The sequence below is a fragment of the Chaetodon trifascialis genome, chromosome 14 (assembly GCF_039877785.1).
Source record: "Chaetodon trifascialis isolate fChaTrf1 chromosome 14, fChaTrf1.hap1, whole genome shotgun sequence".
In the NCBI taxonomy this organism is placed as follows: domain Eukaryota; kingdom Metazoa; phylum Chordata; class Actinopteri; order Chaetodontiformes; family Chaetodontidae; genus Chaetodon; species Chaetodon trifascialis.
Genome location: NC_092069.1, coordinates 16,929,980 through 16,944,348, shown reverse-complemented (window position 1 = coordinate 16,944,348; position 14,369 = coordinate 16,929,980). Strand labels below are relative to the sequence as shown.

The following is a 14,369-nucleotide window of genomic DNA, read 5'->3' as shown; positions in this document are numbered from 1 at the left end:
GTGTAAACACATCCCTAACCCTGCTATCAGACTTCTAGCCATACTGATTCTGTACTGTGCTTTGTGTTTACTGTTAATTAGCAAATGTTTTCACACTAGCATGCTAAACTAAGATGTAAAATCATGAAGACATTTGGCCTTGTCAGCCACCATAGTGGCACAAAGTGCAATGGAGGGCCCCTTTAAAGCAGAACAAAAACAGAAGACATTTTGTTGTAGCAACTGAATTTTTAATATTTGTAAGATATAAAAATCTTCATCTTTATCATACAATAACATCTTACCATAAATTTAGTCAAAGGAGGGAGAGTTTTGCCACCAAACAAGAATTATAACTTTGATCCCTTTTGAGGTAAGACAGCTGGTTCATTGAATGTTTAGCCACACAGGTCTTCCCCTCGGCACACGTACAGGCTGTTTGCTTTGCTATCATGTGTTGTCCATGTAAGACATTCTGCCTCACCTGTAGGCCCAGAGGCACAGAGCTGAAAGCAGGACCTACCCTATGAAGCTACTTACAGTGAGACACATTTACTTGTCTTTAGGATGTCTCAAATTGAGCGTCAATAAAATGCAAACAGGTCATGTAATCATCACAATCACTGAAATTTCAAATACGATGAATGAAAGAGATAAACACAAGACTGCTGAAGATCCTCCACACTGAGGGCAGGTCTGTGTGATATTAAACAACCTGTGATTTGATAGTTTTTCAGAGGGAAGGAGGCCCGAATAAAGACACAGTCAGCCTTTCCTCCCTTTAACAGTTTCAAACCAAAGGAGAGACCTGTATGGCATAAAGTCCATAAACTGGTGCTCAGCGTATCTTTCTCTTTATCTTTTTTTTTATCACCACTTCCTTTGGACAAAAAGAAATAAAACAAAACAATCAACAACAAAAGCAACCAACACAGGAAACAGCATTCAATATGCATTATCCAAGAAACACAGTGGGAAAAAAACGGAAAAAACAAACAAGAAAACATGGCAAATATAGAATTTTTAACATGCCACATGTTCCTTGGGCAAGTTTTCTTTCACAGAAAGCCACCTATTTTACTAGTTTTTGTAGTAATAAAAAATAATAGACATCTCAAATGGTTGCCAGCAGGTTGACCAAGCAGAGAAAAGGGAGAGGAGAGAAACGAGGAAGCCACATGACATCATCACGTCACTGGACCATGCACATGACCCTGCAGCATCTCGCAAGACAGTACACGCACACACACTGCAAGTCATGCAACTGACACACCCACACACACATACACATACACACAAACACACCCATCCACACGCACACGCACACGCACACACACACACACACACACACACACACACACACACACACACACACACACACACACACACACACACAGCCTCTGTAAAACAAAACAAAACACAAGCGGAGAGTGACATTAACCAAAACATCAGCATTTGACATTTCCCAGAATCCACGTATTCTGGCTGTACCAAAGCCAAAGAGGCATTTACGGCAGAACTGTTTGATATTTATATTAATAATGCTCTTTCAAAAAACACTGAACAGCAGTTGGACACCGCTGTGTTTTTGTGCTGTCGGCACAGGTTGATTTGGCAGCACACCCAGCGATATAAAGCTCGTCGACTTTACAAAAAGAACGTGAAGACGGACAACGAAAACAGGCAGACAGACAGGCGTGCAGCAAGCTGAACAACAACCGATTACAGCAGTGATGAGGAGAGAAAACCGTCATTGTCACAATCGAAAACATGGCTGCATCGACTTTGTGGCAGGTCATGCACAAACACGCTCACACACGCAGACACACACTCACACAGCACTAATACATCTGCCAAAAACCTGCACCCCCTCGTTTGTTTTGTGTCCTCATCGCCCCCATCCATCTTCACGATCTTTGGCCAGTCCAAAGGAGGTTGGCTAAGAGCAGCTGATGAGCCCCATCAGGGAGGATGATAGCAAGAGCGAGGCAACGGATGTCACAAGATGGGGGCAGGACCACAGTCAGTGTTCCTTGGCTAGTAGGCGGATGGACACCGAGTCCCCGAGCAAGCTGACTGGGTGGTTGGAGCCAGGAGGTGCAGTTTTGGTCAGTCTCCAGTGAGCTGATTGGTTGTTTTGAGTCACTACAGGGAGGTGGAGGGAAGCTTCTTGACGCGCCTCTGGGCGAGGAAGGAGCTCTCGATGGGCTTGAGCTCTGGAGTTGGTTGGGAGTTCTTCAGGGCAGAGTAGGTGGCTGCCATCGCACCCTGTGCGTAAACAGCAGCACGGTGAGCTCAGCACAAATACAACAACGATCCAAAATGTGGGCAGGATAAAGAAAGCAGATAACCACAAACTAATATCAAAGGAACTGAGGTATTGTTGAAGTGCTAAGCCCAAAATCAATCTTAAACATTGCTCTACACAGTGATTTTAACATTTTGATTAGTTTTTATATTGTTAGCTTTTTTATTTTTTGCAATTATTTAATTGAACAGAATATCTGATATCATTATGAAATGGCTCAGATATCCATGCTTAAATAGGATTTGAGGAGAAGCTCTGTTACCTTGACCAGTTTGGGGTCATGGTGTGGGAGCTGGCTGTTGGGCAGTTTGTCTCTCTGGACAATCCAGGGGTGTCTGAGGACCAGCTTCGCAGTCAGTCTTTGATGGGGGTCCACGTGAAGCATTTTGGACACAAGGTCCTACAGGGAGCACACATTAAACATGATGTTGCTGATATTGCGACAGAGGAAAGCTGTAGTTATCTCTGAGTAAGAAGGAGCAGTCAGTCAGATTCATAGCTCTACCTTGGCGGCGTCGGACACAGTGTCCCAGTTGCCTCCTGTCAGACTGAAGTGACCGTTGCCTATCCTGTTCAGGATCTCATTCGGGGTGTCCTCGGGTCCGTTGGCAAACGGAGTAAAACTGGTGCAAGACACAGATAACAGAGTGAGTATGAAGGCCAGCGACAAACACAAATCTGCTCAAGAAAAAGGTGTTGGTATTCACCCGGCCAGCATGGTGTACAGTAAGACTCCCAGACTCCAGATGTCACATCCTTCATCATAGCCTTGACGCTTCAACACCTACGATGAAATCCAGGGAAACATTGTCATTTTAATGTCTGTAATGTTTTATTATGAAGTCATTACAGGAGTCGCAATGTTTGTCAGTGAGCTGCAGGCCACAGGCTGCACACCTCCATCTTCTCAGCGAGGTAACCAAATCCTTTCACTGCCCTGCTGCTTGCACACTCATGCCGTGTGCAGCATGAAATCGGATGATGGTTACTCGGAGAATGATGGAAAAAGGCTAACTACTGCCTGAAAATGCGACCTGCAGTATTAAACTGCATTTGTTGTTGCCACCAGTAACTACAGGCTCTCAACATCAACCTTCAAGATGCCACTTTCATCAACGTCTGCACAGCCTCTGCCACTTCTGAGGTATGAGACTCACCTCGGGAGCTACAAAGTTAGCAGTGTAACATGGGGTCATCAGCAGGCCGTTGTTGGCACGTAACTGCTTCGCGAAGCCAAAGTCACAGATCCTGATAGACTCTGGGTTCCCTGACTCGTCCACATAGAGGATGTTGCTGGGCTTCAGGTCTCTGTGCACCACCTGGAGGATGAAAGAAAGCAGGATGGAGTTATACAAGATTTCGACAATAACATTATCATGCAGGTTTTTTTTGTCCCCAGAAGACACTGACCATCAAACATTCAACAAAAACAGGTCGTGTGCTGTGCATTAGTATTAGCGGTCGTCCTCACCCCCTGTGAGTGCAGGTACTCCACAGTCTTGGTGATGGTGTGAAGCACAGCGCTGGCCTCTCTCTCCGAAAAGAACTTCTGCTTGAGGATCCGATCCAGCAGCTCTCCCCCGCGCATCAGCTCCGTCACCAGGAACACCTGCTTGCTGTTCTCGTACACCTGAGACAGAAACACATTTTCAAATCTCCAACGGTGCACTTGATGCCCGAGGCAAATAATAGCGGGTTGTGCACGTGTGTTATCGGACTCACATCCTTCAGCGTTATGATGTTGGGGTGCTGTCCGTATCGAAGTAGAATCTCGATCTCCTCAGAGGGGTCTGTGCTGGTCTTGTCAATCAGCTGCCATCACAAACGCAACAGTGACACACAGCTCATATCTTAAGATAAATGATAAAATGGTTAAATGTTTTTTCTCCTTTCAGATGCAAATTTGGGGCGAAGAATTTCTTTGAGTGTTCAGTCTTTTTTCCTGTGCAAGTAAACTGAGTGTAATGTTTAACGTGGAGTCAAATTCCTTGTTTGTACACACATACATAGCCAATAAAGCTGATTCTGAATCAGTTAGTAAGGATTCTCATTCAGTTTCAGACTTTTCAGACTCTTTGCCTTAATACATGTGTGTGTGTGTGTGTGTGTGTGTGTGTGTGTTCACACCTTGACAGCGTATTCTGTGTTGGTGGTTTTGTGGACACATCGTTTACAGACAGAGAAGGAGCCCATGCCGATGTCTTCCTTCAATATGTAGCCGTCGCTGAACAGCAGGTTCTTCCCGTGTAATTGCTGCAGAGGAGGAGTTGAGGAGCGGTGGTGAGATGAAGCTGTGGAAGAGCAATGGAGCTAACAAGGTAGAGGGATGTCGGTGGACTGTGCGGAAAGAGCCGAATCCGTTTCTACCTCTTTTTCCTCTCTCTGCAATTGTAAAACTGTCTCTCTCGATCTAGCACACAGAGTTAATTACTGCCCCTGCCAGGCATGAAACAGGATCTGAAGCCATGTGCTTCTGTTAAGCCTTCTCTTTTTCCTGCCTTACACACCTCGCACACTGTATCTGTCTTTCTTTCCCTCTTTCATGTCATCGCCAACTGTGAGAGCAATTACACGGTTATATCTAGCTGTGCATCACTTGTCCTTAAATAAATAAATAAAGAAATCTCTATATTTTTAGACTTAAATTTACATTTTAAACCGTATCTCCTGCTCATTAGCTCACATGCACAAAAACAGATTGAGGCGGCTACTTAAGTCTGACCTGGACCACTGGGTGCGGCGGGGGATTGACTGGCTCCGCTGAACCTTCCTCATCCAGCAGAGTCGAAGCAATAAAGCTGAAGCCTCTGAAGAGCTGGTGAGCTCCGGCACTGGGGGGCACGCCAGGGGAGTCTGGACGATAATGAGGAAAGTGTTAAAAAAGGAAAGCCATGTTAGATATGACCGAATTCAAATAAGCCATTGCAATAAACCACACTTTCAGGCTTGTGTATTTTTAGGAGCTAATTAAGTGTTACTGCATTTACTGGTGCTGCAATCATGATTGTGTCTCCTTTCATCCTGTTTTGATTAGTTTTTTAAGCTGAGAGAGGAAACATATAATAGGTCCACCACCCTGTTTTCAGGGAGGATAACCAGAGAGGAAATAGACACAGAGTCTGACCTTTAGGGGTGCGGGAGGTGAACTCGGAGTCAAAGTAAAAGGTGTCATCTGGACGCGCCACCGCTGGTCTGAACGGAGGCTTCACTTCTTTTCTGAAGAGTTTCTGAAAGGAATGAAAGACTCTTAATCGTTCTACAGAGCTGAAGGCTTTCCGCCCGTAAAGACCTCGATTGATGGTTGTTTTAGGAAACTTCTCTTGTGCATATCATTAAAATATCTTTGACTGTCGCTCACATTCCAGTCTATGGTAGAGTAGAAACCGTGCCGTTTGATCTCCTCAGCACCGTCAGCACCAGATCCTGCAAAAGAAACATAAACACACATCAACAGTTAGCAGTACGAAGTGTATTTGTCGCCATTTGTGAAAGCCACGTTCGCGAGTTGATGCTAACCCAGTCTGTTGGCAGGGTTCCTCTTGAACAAAGCCCTGAGCAGAGACTGGGCCTCTGCGCTCAGGAACTGAGGCATTCCCAGACGCGCCCTGCAGGGGGAGACACACAGTGCAAATGATTTCACCACATATCAACAGAGGCTTTTTTAAACTGCATGTGACAACCAGCTGGATCCATCTTCCACATCAAGAAGACTCACTTCAGAATCAGGTTCATAGTTTCTTTGCGGTCCTTCCCTTGAAACGGCAGCGCTCCAGTCAGCATCTCAAACTGGGAGACAGAACATACGACTGTAATCCTAGTGTTCGTGCACACATAGCATTTTTACTGCTAAACGGCAAAGCGTTGCTTGAAAACAACCTTAACTCGAATTTCTTCCTGCTTACCATTAGTACTCCAAATGACCACCAGTCGGCGCTGTGGGTGTGTCCCTGCCTGTTCACGACCTCTGGTGCCATGTACTCCACAGTACCACAGAAGGAATAAGCTTTCTTCTCATGATCAATGGCTTCTTTGCACAAACCAAAATCTGGAAAACACACCATAAGGTATAGTCAGCAATACCTCATTAATATACTAACAATTAAACATTATGAACACCATTTTTTATTTTATTTATAGTGTAAAAGCAGCAGAACTGTCATCTTTATCAGGGATTTTCTTCATCAGTTCGACGTGTTATATTGCCTCTCTATCATGTTCTAATGTCACCTTCGGTTCAAAGGTGGCAGCAGTCGGGGGGTAAATAAATGCCGGTGATTACGGATGACGATAGAGATAAACAGAGAAGATAAACTGCAATAATTAACTTCCTGAACAGATGCAGGCACATTTGCAGATATCTGGAGTCAGCAAGATAAGGCTGTTTCCCCACTATGAGTAATGAAGGTCAACAAGGTGGAGGAGAGGAAAGTGTGTGTGTGTGTGTGTGTGTGTGTGTGTGTGTGTGTGTGCATGTGTGTGCGTGCGTGTGTGTGAAGGAACAGGAGACTCACCTGTGAGTTTGATATGTCCCTCCTCATCCAGGAGAATGCTAAAAGGAAAACACAGGTAAAATGTTTTTGAAGGTGTGAACATTCGACTCATCACACATTCTGCTGGAGTCTGGATCTCACCGGCAAAACACAACAATAACCATCACAACCTAAAGGTACCCTGATGACTTTTCCATCACTAGCCGCACCATAAAGCTTTGTTTTCATTTCTGGGTCTGTGTCTTGTGTTTACACACACGCTGCGAGTGAGGGGGAAGCTCAGCGGTTGAGGAATACATATGAACAACTGCTGCCAGGAACGCACCATAAAAAGAAGTAATGCGCCAATTAAAACGGAGAAGAAGAAGAAGGCCGAGAGCTGATGTAAACAGCGCAGGGTTCCAAACTTAAAAAGGCTTTGCAGCTGTTGAATGAAGTAGGTTTGCATTCATAATGTGTGTTAGGGTCTCCTAAGGGAAACACACATTTCTGTGAGAAATGTTTGAAGCGCACACTGAAAATTCCACTGGTTATCTTTAAAGAGCAACACAATAACGCATCGCATTAGAGGTTTAGTTTTTAATTCCAGGTCCAAGTTCCTGGCTACATTACATCACTTATGAATTTATTATGAATAAAAGCCTCTTCAGAGGGCACTGCAGCAGGGACACATTTCTGTCTGAGTACAATTGTGGATTTGCCTTTACAAATGTAAAACTGAGGAACAAGACTCTGGCTTTGCAGATGGTTTGGCATCAAAGAAGCACAGCTCATTAAATATGCATTTGTTTATATGTGCTGCTGTTTCTGTGCCTTCAGTTGTGTCCAGCTGCTCTTACTTTTCAGGTTTGAGGTCTCTGTAAATGATCCCTAGGCTGTGGAGGTGGTCCAGTCCCAATGCCAGCTCTGCTAGATAAAACTTCACATCCTCCTCTGTGAACATCACCTGGGCGGCACGAGGTCAGCGAGAAAGAAAAACATCAACAAGTGTGAGCCGATGGAGAATAACGAGATGAATACTAGTCTGACCCCAGGCCAGCAAAACACAAAAATCCAATGAATCACACCTCTTTGGAGAGTCTAGTGAAGAGATCTCCTCCTCTGAGAAAGTCCAGGATCAGGTACAACTTCCCTTCAGTCTGGAATGCTACAAATACACACAAGCTTCAATCAAATCTGATTCAACGGTAAATCAGGAAAAATGTCTGGAATTTAAAGCAATAAGACAGAATGAAATCAGTGCATCCAATAAAACGTCAGGTTTTTTTTTCCAGGTCTGGGAAGTGAAGTGAAATAAGGCTTCAGGCTGACTCACCATAGTGCAGTTTGACAACAAATGGATGGTTGACGTCTGCCAGGATGTCTCTCTCCATCTTGGTTCTCACACGGTCTCTCACTGAGGGACGAGTAAGAGCAGGGAGTTTAGTGTGTATGTAGATATTTTAAACACGTGTCACTTCAAAAAGTAATATGCAACTGCAACCTAGCAACAGCATGGACTATTCAGGTTGCAAAAATTGTGTTTTTAATTGGCTACACGATAAATGAGCAACACTCGCTGCTTTAAATCAGAGAGGCTGTCGGGCCACGCGCACCCAATACAGAATCCAAGTTCGGTGGAGCTGTCAAACTTAAGGTTTTGGATGAATAATAGAACAAACACAAACAAACTAAATGTTGCAAAAACAAACTAATGTCTTGTGTACTCAGACTGATGATTCACTGATGTGCATGCAGCATGTTGATGAGTTGTCTTTTTGTTGTTTCCCTGCAGGTAAATAAATCACTTTGCTGAGCACACTCTGCTCTCACTGAATGAAACATTAATCAAGTAGTATACTCCTACACTGCAGGATGGTAAATGCAAATAAAATCTGTACATCTGCACACATACAACTAAGCAACCTGAAGCCCTGATGTTTATCAAGATAATTTCACCACCTGTGTGCACAAGTTGAAAGTAAACCCACTGCAAGCTGTGGTGGGCTAACATTTACACTGTAGTTCTGTGACTTACAGGAAAGGCATACACCCTCTTACATGAAACCGAGGGTACCGCCACTTGAAAAGAGATAATGAAATCACCACAAAAGCCAAAGAGAAAGCTTTTTGAAATGATCTTGGAGTTAAGAAAAGTGTAGCTGGCAAAGGATTATTGTCATTATCTATTCGTCTGTTGGTTAAGTGATTAGTCGATAAATGCCAGAAAATAGTTCAAAATGCTCATCGTAAGTTTAAGGTTCATATTGCTTCAGACCAAAAGTAACAGAAAAGTCGCAAATCCTTACATTTGAGAAGCTGGAGCCTGCAAGTGTTTTGATACATAATTTGTCATTTGTCTCGTCATCTGTTCCCTTCTACCAGAAGATCAGCTGCAGAGACGCATCACAGGCTACTGTACCTTTGAGTGTGGCCTTCTTCAGGACCTTCATGGCATAGAGCTGGTTAGCATCGGGAGGGGTCACCTTTCGCACCAGGAACACCTGCAATGAGCAACGCCACAGCGCCGTGTTATGTCAGATCAGGTGTTGAGAGCATGAAAGCGAGAGAAAGGGAGCAGCAGAGAGCGTGAGCGTCACCTTGCCAAAGGATCCCTGTCCCAAAACCTTGAGCAGTTCAAACTGAGAGGCATCGGCCTTCTCTGAGCCCTCCTTGACCACATGGGTGATGTTGATCTCCTTGATGTCTCCATCATCCTGAAGAGTGCAAAATAGAATGGAAAGTATAATAAAGTTGTCAGTAATCACAGGAACAAATGGCTAAAACAATGAGGATACTGTATGTGAGTAATGGTTGAAAATGTCAGCGTGAACAGAGCGGTTCCTTCTAGGAAGGAGTGCCTCCTGCTCTAAATAGCACTATATCAAAATAAAATACCTGAGAAAGAGGAAGCACAGTAATACGTGAGATGTGAGCGTGAGAGTGAGTGATTGCACACAACGGTGACTCGTTTCTAAGGAGTTTCTGGAAATGATGGCGACTGCGACATTACAAGCAAAGTAACAGTAACAAGTAACAGGCAGTTGCCTGTTTCAAACGGTGCAATACGTCCCTGGACACAAGTTGCGTAACCTCAAGCGACTTTTGAGGCAGCGTCTCTGCTTCTTTACAGGGTGGAGCACCAGCGCTGCTGACATCTCCACCACATGAACATTCGCCACTGCTAACCTGGTGTCAACCTCACCCACAGCTCATGTGAAACCCTACAGAAGAGCACGAACAACAACAACAACAACAACAACAACAAGGCTCTATCTAGAGACTGGTTTTCAGTTCTGTTCTCACAGTCCCCTGAGCTTCACGCCCTCAGCCTACGGCGAGGCGCAGCTCTGTAGTAACCTGCAGGGAGCATTTTAAATTCAGCAGCGTGGCTGCTGGAGGAACTTTTTTTCTTCATCCCTGGAGGGTTTTTTTTTTTTTTTTAAATTTGGGACTAAAAAGTGGGACATCGTGCCTTGAATTTATCCTCAGCAGATACAATCCACATTACTATCATGAACGCTGAATAATAGCAAATTCATTTGAGTCTATGTGGCTGATACTCAGCACAACTCGCTCTGGCAGCCTTAAACATGTTAAAGCGGTGCTGAAAAGTGTTGAACTGATTAACCAAAAGAATTAATTGATGACGAATTTGGCTGTTGCACATCAAGTAAGAATATCACATATTTGCAGATCGCGCTTCTCCAATGTGAGACTGCTAAAAATGCATCACTCTGAGCCTTTAACTAAACATGTGATGGGCATTTATCATTATTTTTCACATTTTCTGGGTTAAATGCCAAACGATTACTCAATTTGTGGGAAGACAGTGAATTAATTGACAGCAATTTTAATAACCATTAAACCGATTAAGTCTTTCGACAAGCAAAAACACTAAAATCCTTCTGTGGCTCCAGATTCTCTAATGTGAGCATCTGCTGCTTCTCTTTAACTTGATTATTAATTGAATATCTTTTTATTTCATACTATTCAGATCAGATAAAACGACAAACAGGAAAACACGTTGGATTCTGGGACCTTGTGATTGGCTTCTTTCACCATTTTCTCACATGAGTCACTGAACAAAAAAAAAAAAAAAACATTCAGAAAATAATAAGTAGCTGCTAAACTAAATAATGTAGCTATTGATCAGAAAACCCCAGGAACAAGAAAGCTAGACTTGCAACAAAACGCCTGCGACAGCCCACACCACAGGCCACTAGAGCAGCGTAGGACTCTATCTGACAACAGGAAACCAGAGTTGGTTGAACACGTATGTTTTCAGCTGCACCTTGTGTCTAAACAAGATCCTGATAACAGCGAGCTGCCTGCACTCTGCAGCCTTATTAAATCCCACATCTCTGCCCGTTCATTTAGAAACGAGGGCATTAACGCCACCAGCGGCTCTCTGGAGACGACTCAAGATTTATCGAGATGCCAGCACGAGGAGGTGTCACTTTACCGTCCAGTGGTTCCTCGGAGCATGGAAGGAGTCAGTGCCGCTGTTGCCTGTTGCAGCCGGTGATCTGCAGTGAGCAGGGCTGCCAGCCAGGGCTTTGTTCTTTTTGCGCACGTAGTGGGCCAGCAGGCGGCTCAGGTTGAACTTTTTCTTGTCCTTCTCCATGTCAGCATTGCCCAAACTTCTGCTTCATCATCCCACTCAGGTCCATAACAAGGCGAACACCACACTGCCTCACATAAATCATCTTAAACCTCACCTCAGCTCACCACAAGCACACTTTAGACTCATCTGTGCACTCGTGTCAGGATTAGCTCTGCGGACAGCATGTAAATATGGAAAAAGCTCTCAGCCTCTGCCCTTTATCTATTCTCTCTCTGCAGAGGCCTTCTGCAGGGGCCTTCTGCTATAACTTTTTATTAACTCTTCATCTTCATTTTCTCCTCCATTATCGCTCCCGTCCTCCCTCTCTCCGTTCCTCTGTGTGCAGGTCTGATTAGCCCTGCGTGTCCTCAGTGACTGACTGCAGCTGAAGTGAACTGGAACCGAAGAGGGCAGGAAGGAAGAGCCTGCTCTTATTCTCACAGTCCTGCACCCAACAAGTCACACTCTCTCACACACACATTTGTGGCTAAGAGAGAGAGCGAGTATTTATTCAACAGAGAGAGAGAGGCAGATTGAAATTTCAAATAATAAAAAAAAAGAGGAAGAGAGGTGGAAATGGAGATTAAAAAACTACAGCGCTTCTCTGCAGCTCTGGTTGAAACTCATACATCAAATGTTTCTCTCATATTACTGTTTTACTCCAGAGACCCAGTTATTTGCTACTTCCCTTTACCCACAATTCAACAGACTAGAAGCTGGAGGAAAGGGGAGGCAGGCAGAGGGAGGATGAGGTGTCCCCCTCTCACGGTAGAGACGGGTCAGCCTGCCTGCAGATGACAGAGATTTTCCTGTCTGTGGCCAGCCGTGTCCCTCTCATAATAGTCTATTCTTGCTCATCCTGTCTCTTAAAACAGCTCTCACCAGCCCTGAAGTGCCCCTCTCACTCTTTTCCTTCCCTGAATCTCTCATTGCCCTTTAAACCTCTTCATGAAGACAGAATAGGCCATTACACACCCATATAAACACAACGCATGAGTCAACTTCTCTCTTGACCAAACAGCAGCATAATCGAGCTGCGAGACCTACTTTTCGCCGCACACACACGCACACAGACACAGACACACACACACACACACACATCTGATTACTCCATTGCAGTCCACGCTCGCAGGAAGAAAAAGGTTGATTTGAGCAAATTCTTTTTTGATTGGTGAATTCAGCGTCCAGAAGGCAGAGAGAGAGAAAAGGGCAAAAGCGGATAAAACGCAGATGTTACTGTGAGCAACACAAAGCTGGAGTGTGTTTGCTTAGCACGGCCTGATATAAAGCAGCCGTACAGTCGAGGTGGTCAGAGCTTACCTGGGCTCTAATATTGGCAAAGTCCCTCTCTATCCAGGTGATATGAGGCTCGTTCTGGGGGGGGGGGGGTGGTTGTGTTGGAATGGAGAAGTTAAAAAATGTTACAGAGGACATACTTGGTTTTGCATGGAGTCAACTCCAACACAACAGTTTTTACCCCATTTCAAGAAATACTGGACATGAATACAGAAATATACATGAGGGACCAGCTCACACACACATTCACACACACAGAGGGGGGTAGAAAAGGGCGAGACGGTGATGGTTGCTACACCGATGTGACAGGAAAGCTCTCTTTCCTCCTTCTTCTCGCTTCCTCTTTTCTCGAACCGAACTCACTTCCTCACTGCTCGCTAATTTAAACGTGTGCGTGCTAGCGGTGGGGAGCTGCGTTTCCCAGCATAGCTGCTTGAGTTTCACCAAACGAATCACACGTGAAGGTGCTCGCAATATTCAGAACGTAAAAGAATCCAGAAATGAGCGAGCGCAGACAGTTTAATGGTGTCATTTTGGGGTACTGCCCATGGTCTCTTAAAGTGAAATACGTTTAATACATATAAAGGCTTCTGCACATTAAGATGGCTTGACTGAATAGTTTGACTGTTTACCACAACAACATAACAACGCCAGGCTAGGCTCAATTAAATCAGTTAAACTAAAACCATGTACGCATTTCAGGGCTAGAGGAGGTGGAGGTTAAACACGTCCTTCTGCGTTTCCTCGCACTTCACAGCTGAGAAGACTGCAGCTCAGCATCACATCCACCCGCCCAAAGGAGACCCCTTCCTCTCCTCCCAAAATATCACACAGCTGCCTGAAGCTTCGTCCCCAGACCCCAACACATCCATCACCCGGGCACCACCCACGCTCTCACCGAGACGCTCACTTCACATCCACTGGAAGTTAATGAGAAACACAAGAGAAAGGCGGCCACTTGCCTGCTGTGTGCGGGTTTTGGTGCGGAATAAGAGCCTCCACATGTCTGTGGGCAGATGCTTCCATGTCAGTGGTGTCAGTGAGTCTCTGTGACACTCACCGTCTTACAAATACACAGCCGCTGTGTCAGAGTTAGCTAACATTTTCAGTGTGCAATATCACAGTGACAGAGATACAATCTGCATGCACACACACCAAAATGGGAAGTGAAGTTTTGAAAATGAATAGCAGCAGCAGACCGTGTGGCTGGGGACAGAAATGGTTCCAGAGTGGGAGGAAGTGGCTCTTAGGAAGTGTTTTCTCATTGGGAGAGAAAGCGAAGCAGGGGCAGGGAGTGTTGAAGTGAACAGAGGAAGACGGGGGGGAAAGGCGCTGTCGCAGGAGCACCGAGGAGTCAACCGCTTTACACACTTTGATGTGAAGGTGAACAAAGCATCTTCACTTTGCATAAGCAGGCACTCTGTATGATTACACAAGCCTCTGCTGGCAACCACTGGAGTTCCCAGAGAAGGGGAGGACACGGATTGCAAGCTGATGCACGCTTGACAAGAATCTGAGAGAAAATGTCAATCCCGTTTGAAGTTTGAATTTTCCTTTTGAAGCTCATCTGGCTAAACTCCAGCAAATCAAAACAAATTATTCAAATGAATGGGCTGTAATCAGAAGCTGTATGTGAGTCTGCACTTGCACCTTCAGTGATCTTGTCTTTCTGACAGACAGGAAGCAAATGTATCTCCTGTCACAGAAAGAC

At 44.9% G+C, this 14,369-nt stretch overlaps 1 protein-coding gene across 4 annotated transcripts in view; it reads right to left on the bottom strand.

Annotated features, from left to right (window-relative positions):
* Positions 1–208: 208 nt before the first annotated feature.
* The window catches only part of rps6ka1 (ribosomal protein S6 kinase a, polypeptide 1), a 52,938-nt gene continuing 38,777 nt past the window's right edge, over positions 209–14,369 (bottom strand). Inside the window, exons 1-21 of one of the 4 annotated variants that reach the window (XM_070979885.1) lie at positions 12,683–12,733; positions 9,357–9,473; positions 9,179–9,260; positions 8,093–8,173; positions 7,845–7,924; positions 7,617–7,723; positions 6,799–6,836; positions 6,190–6,332; positions 6,003–6,073; positions 5,804–5,892; positions 5,646–5,710; positions 5,412–5,514; positions 5,010–5,140; positions 4,415–4,540; positions 4,010–4,099; positions 3,759–3,917; positions 3,445–3,606; positions 2,995–3,071; positions 2,793–2,910; positions 2,550–2,687; positions 209–2,247 (exon numbers count right to left, since the gene is read on the bottom strand). In XM_070979885.1, coding sequence (XP_070835986.1) covers positions 2,125–2,247; positions 2,550–2,687; positions 2,793–2,910; positions 2,995–3,071; positions 3,445–3,606; positions 3,759–3,917; positions 4,010–4,099; positions 4,415–4,540; positions 5,010–5,140; positions 5,412–5,514; positions 5,646–5,710; positions 5,804–5,892; positions 6,003–6,073; positions 6,190–6,332; positions 6,799–6,836; positions 7,617–7,723; positions 7,845–7,924; positions 8,093–8,173; positions 9,179–9,209 — 1,932 coding nt within the window. In that variant the 5' untranslated portion in view covers positions 9,210–9,260; positions 9,357–9,473; positions 12,683–12,733 and the 3' untranslated portion in view covers positions 209–2,124. Of the gene's footprint in view, positions 2,248–2,549; positions 2,688–2,792; positions 2,911–2,994; positions 3,072–3,444; positions 3,607–3,758; positions 3,918–4,009; positions 4,100–4,414; positions 4,541–5,009; positions 5,141–5,411; positions 5,515–5,645; positions 5,711–5,803; positions 5,893–6,002; positions 6,074–6,189; positions 6,333–6,798; positions 6,837–7,616; positions 7,724–7,844; positions 7,925–8,092; positions 8,174–9,178; positions 9,261–9,356; positions 9,474–11,221; positions 11,462–12,682; positions 12,734–14,369 lie in introns of those variants that run through there. The other 3 variants (XM_070979883.1, XM_070979884.1, XM_070979886.1) reach the window with 3 other exon arrangements.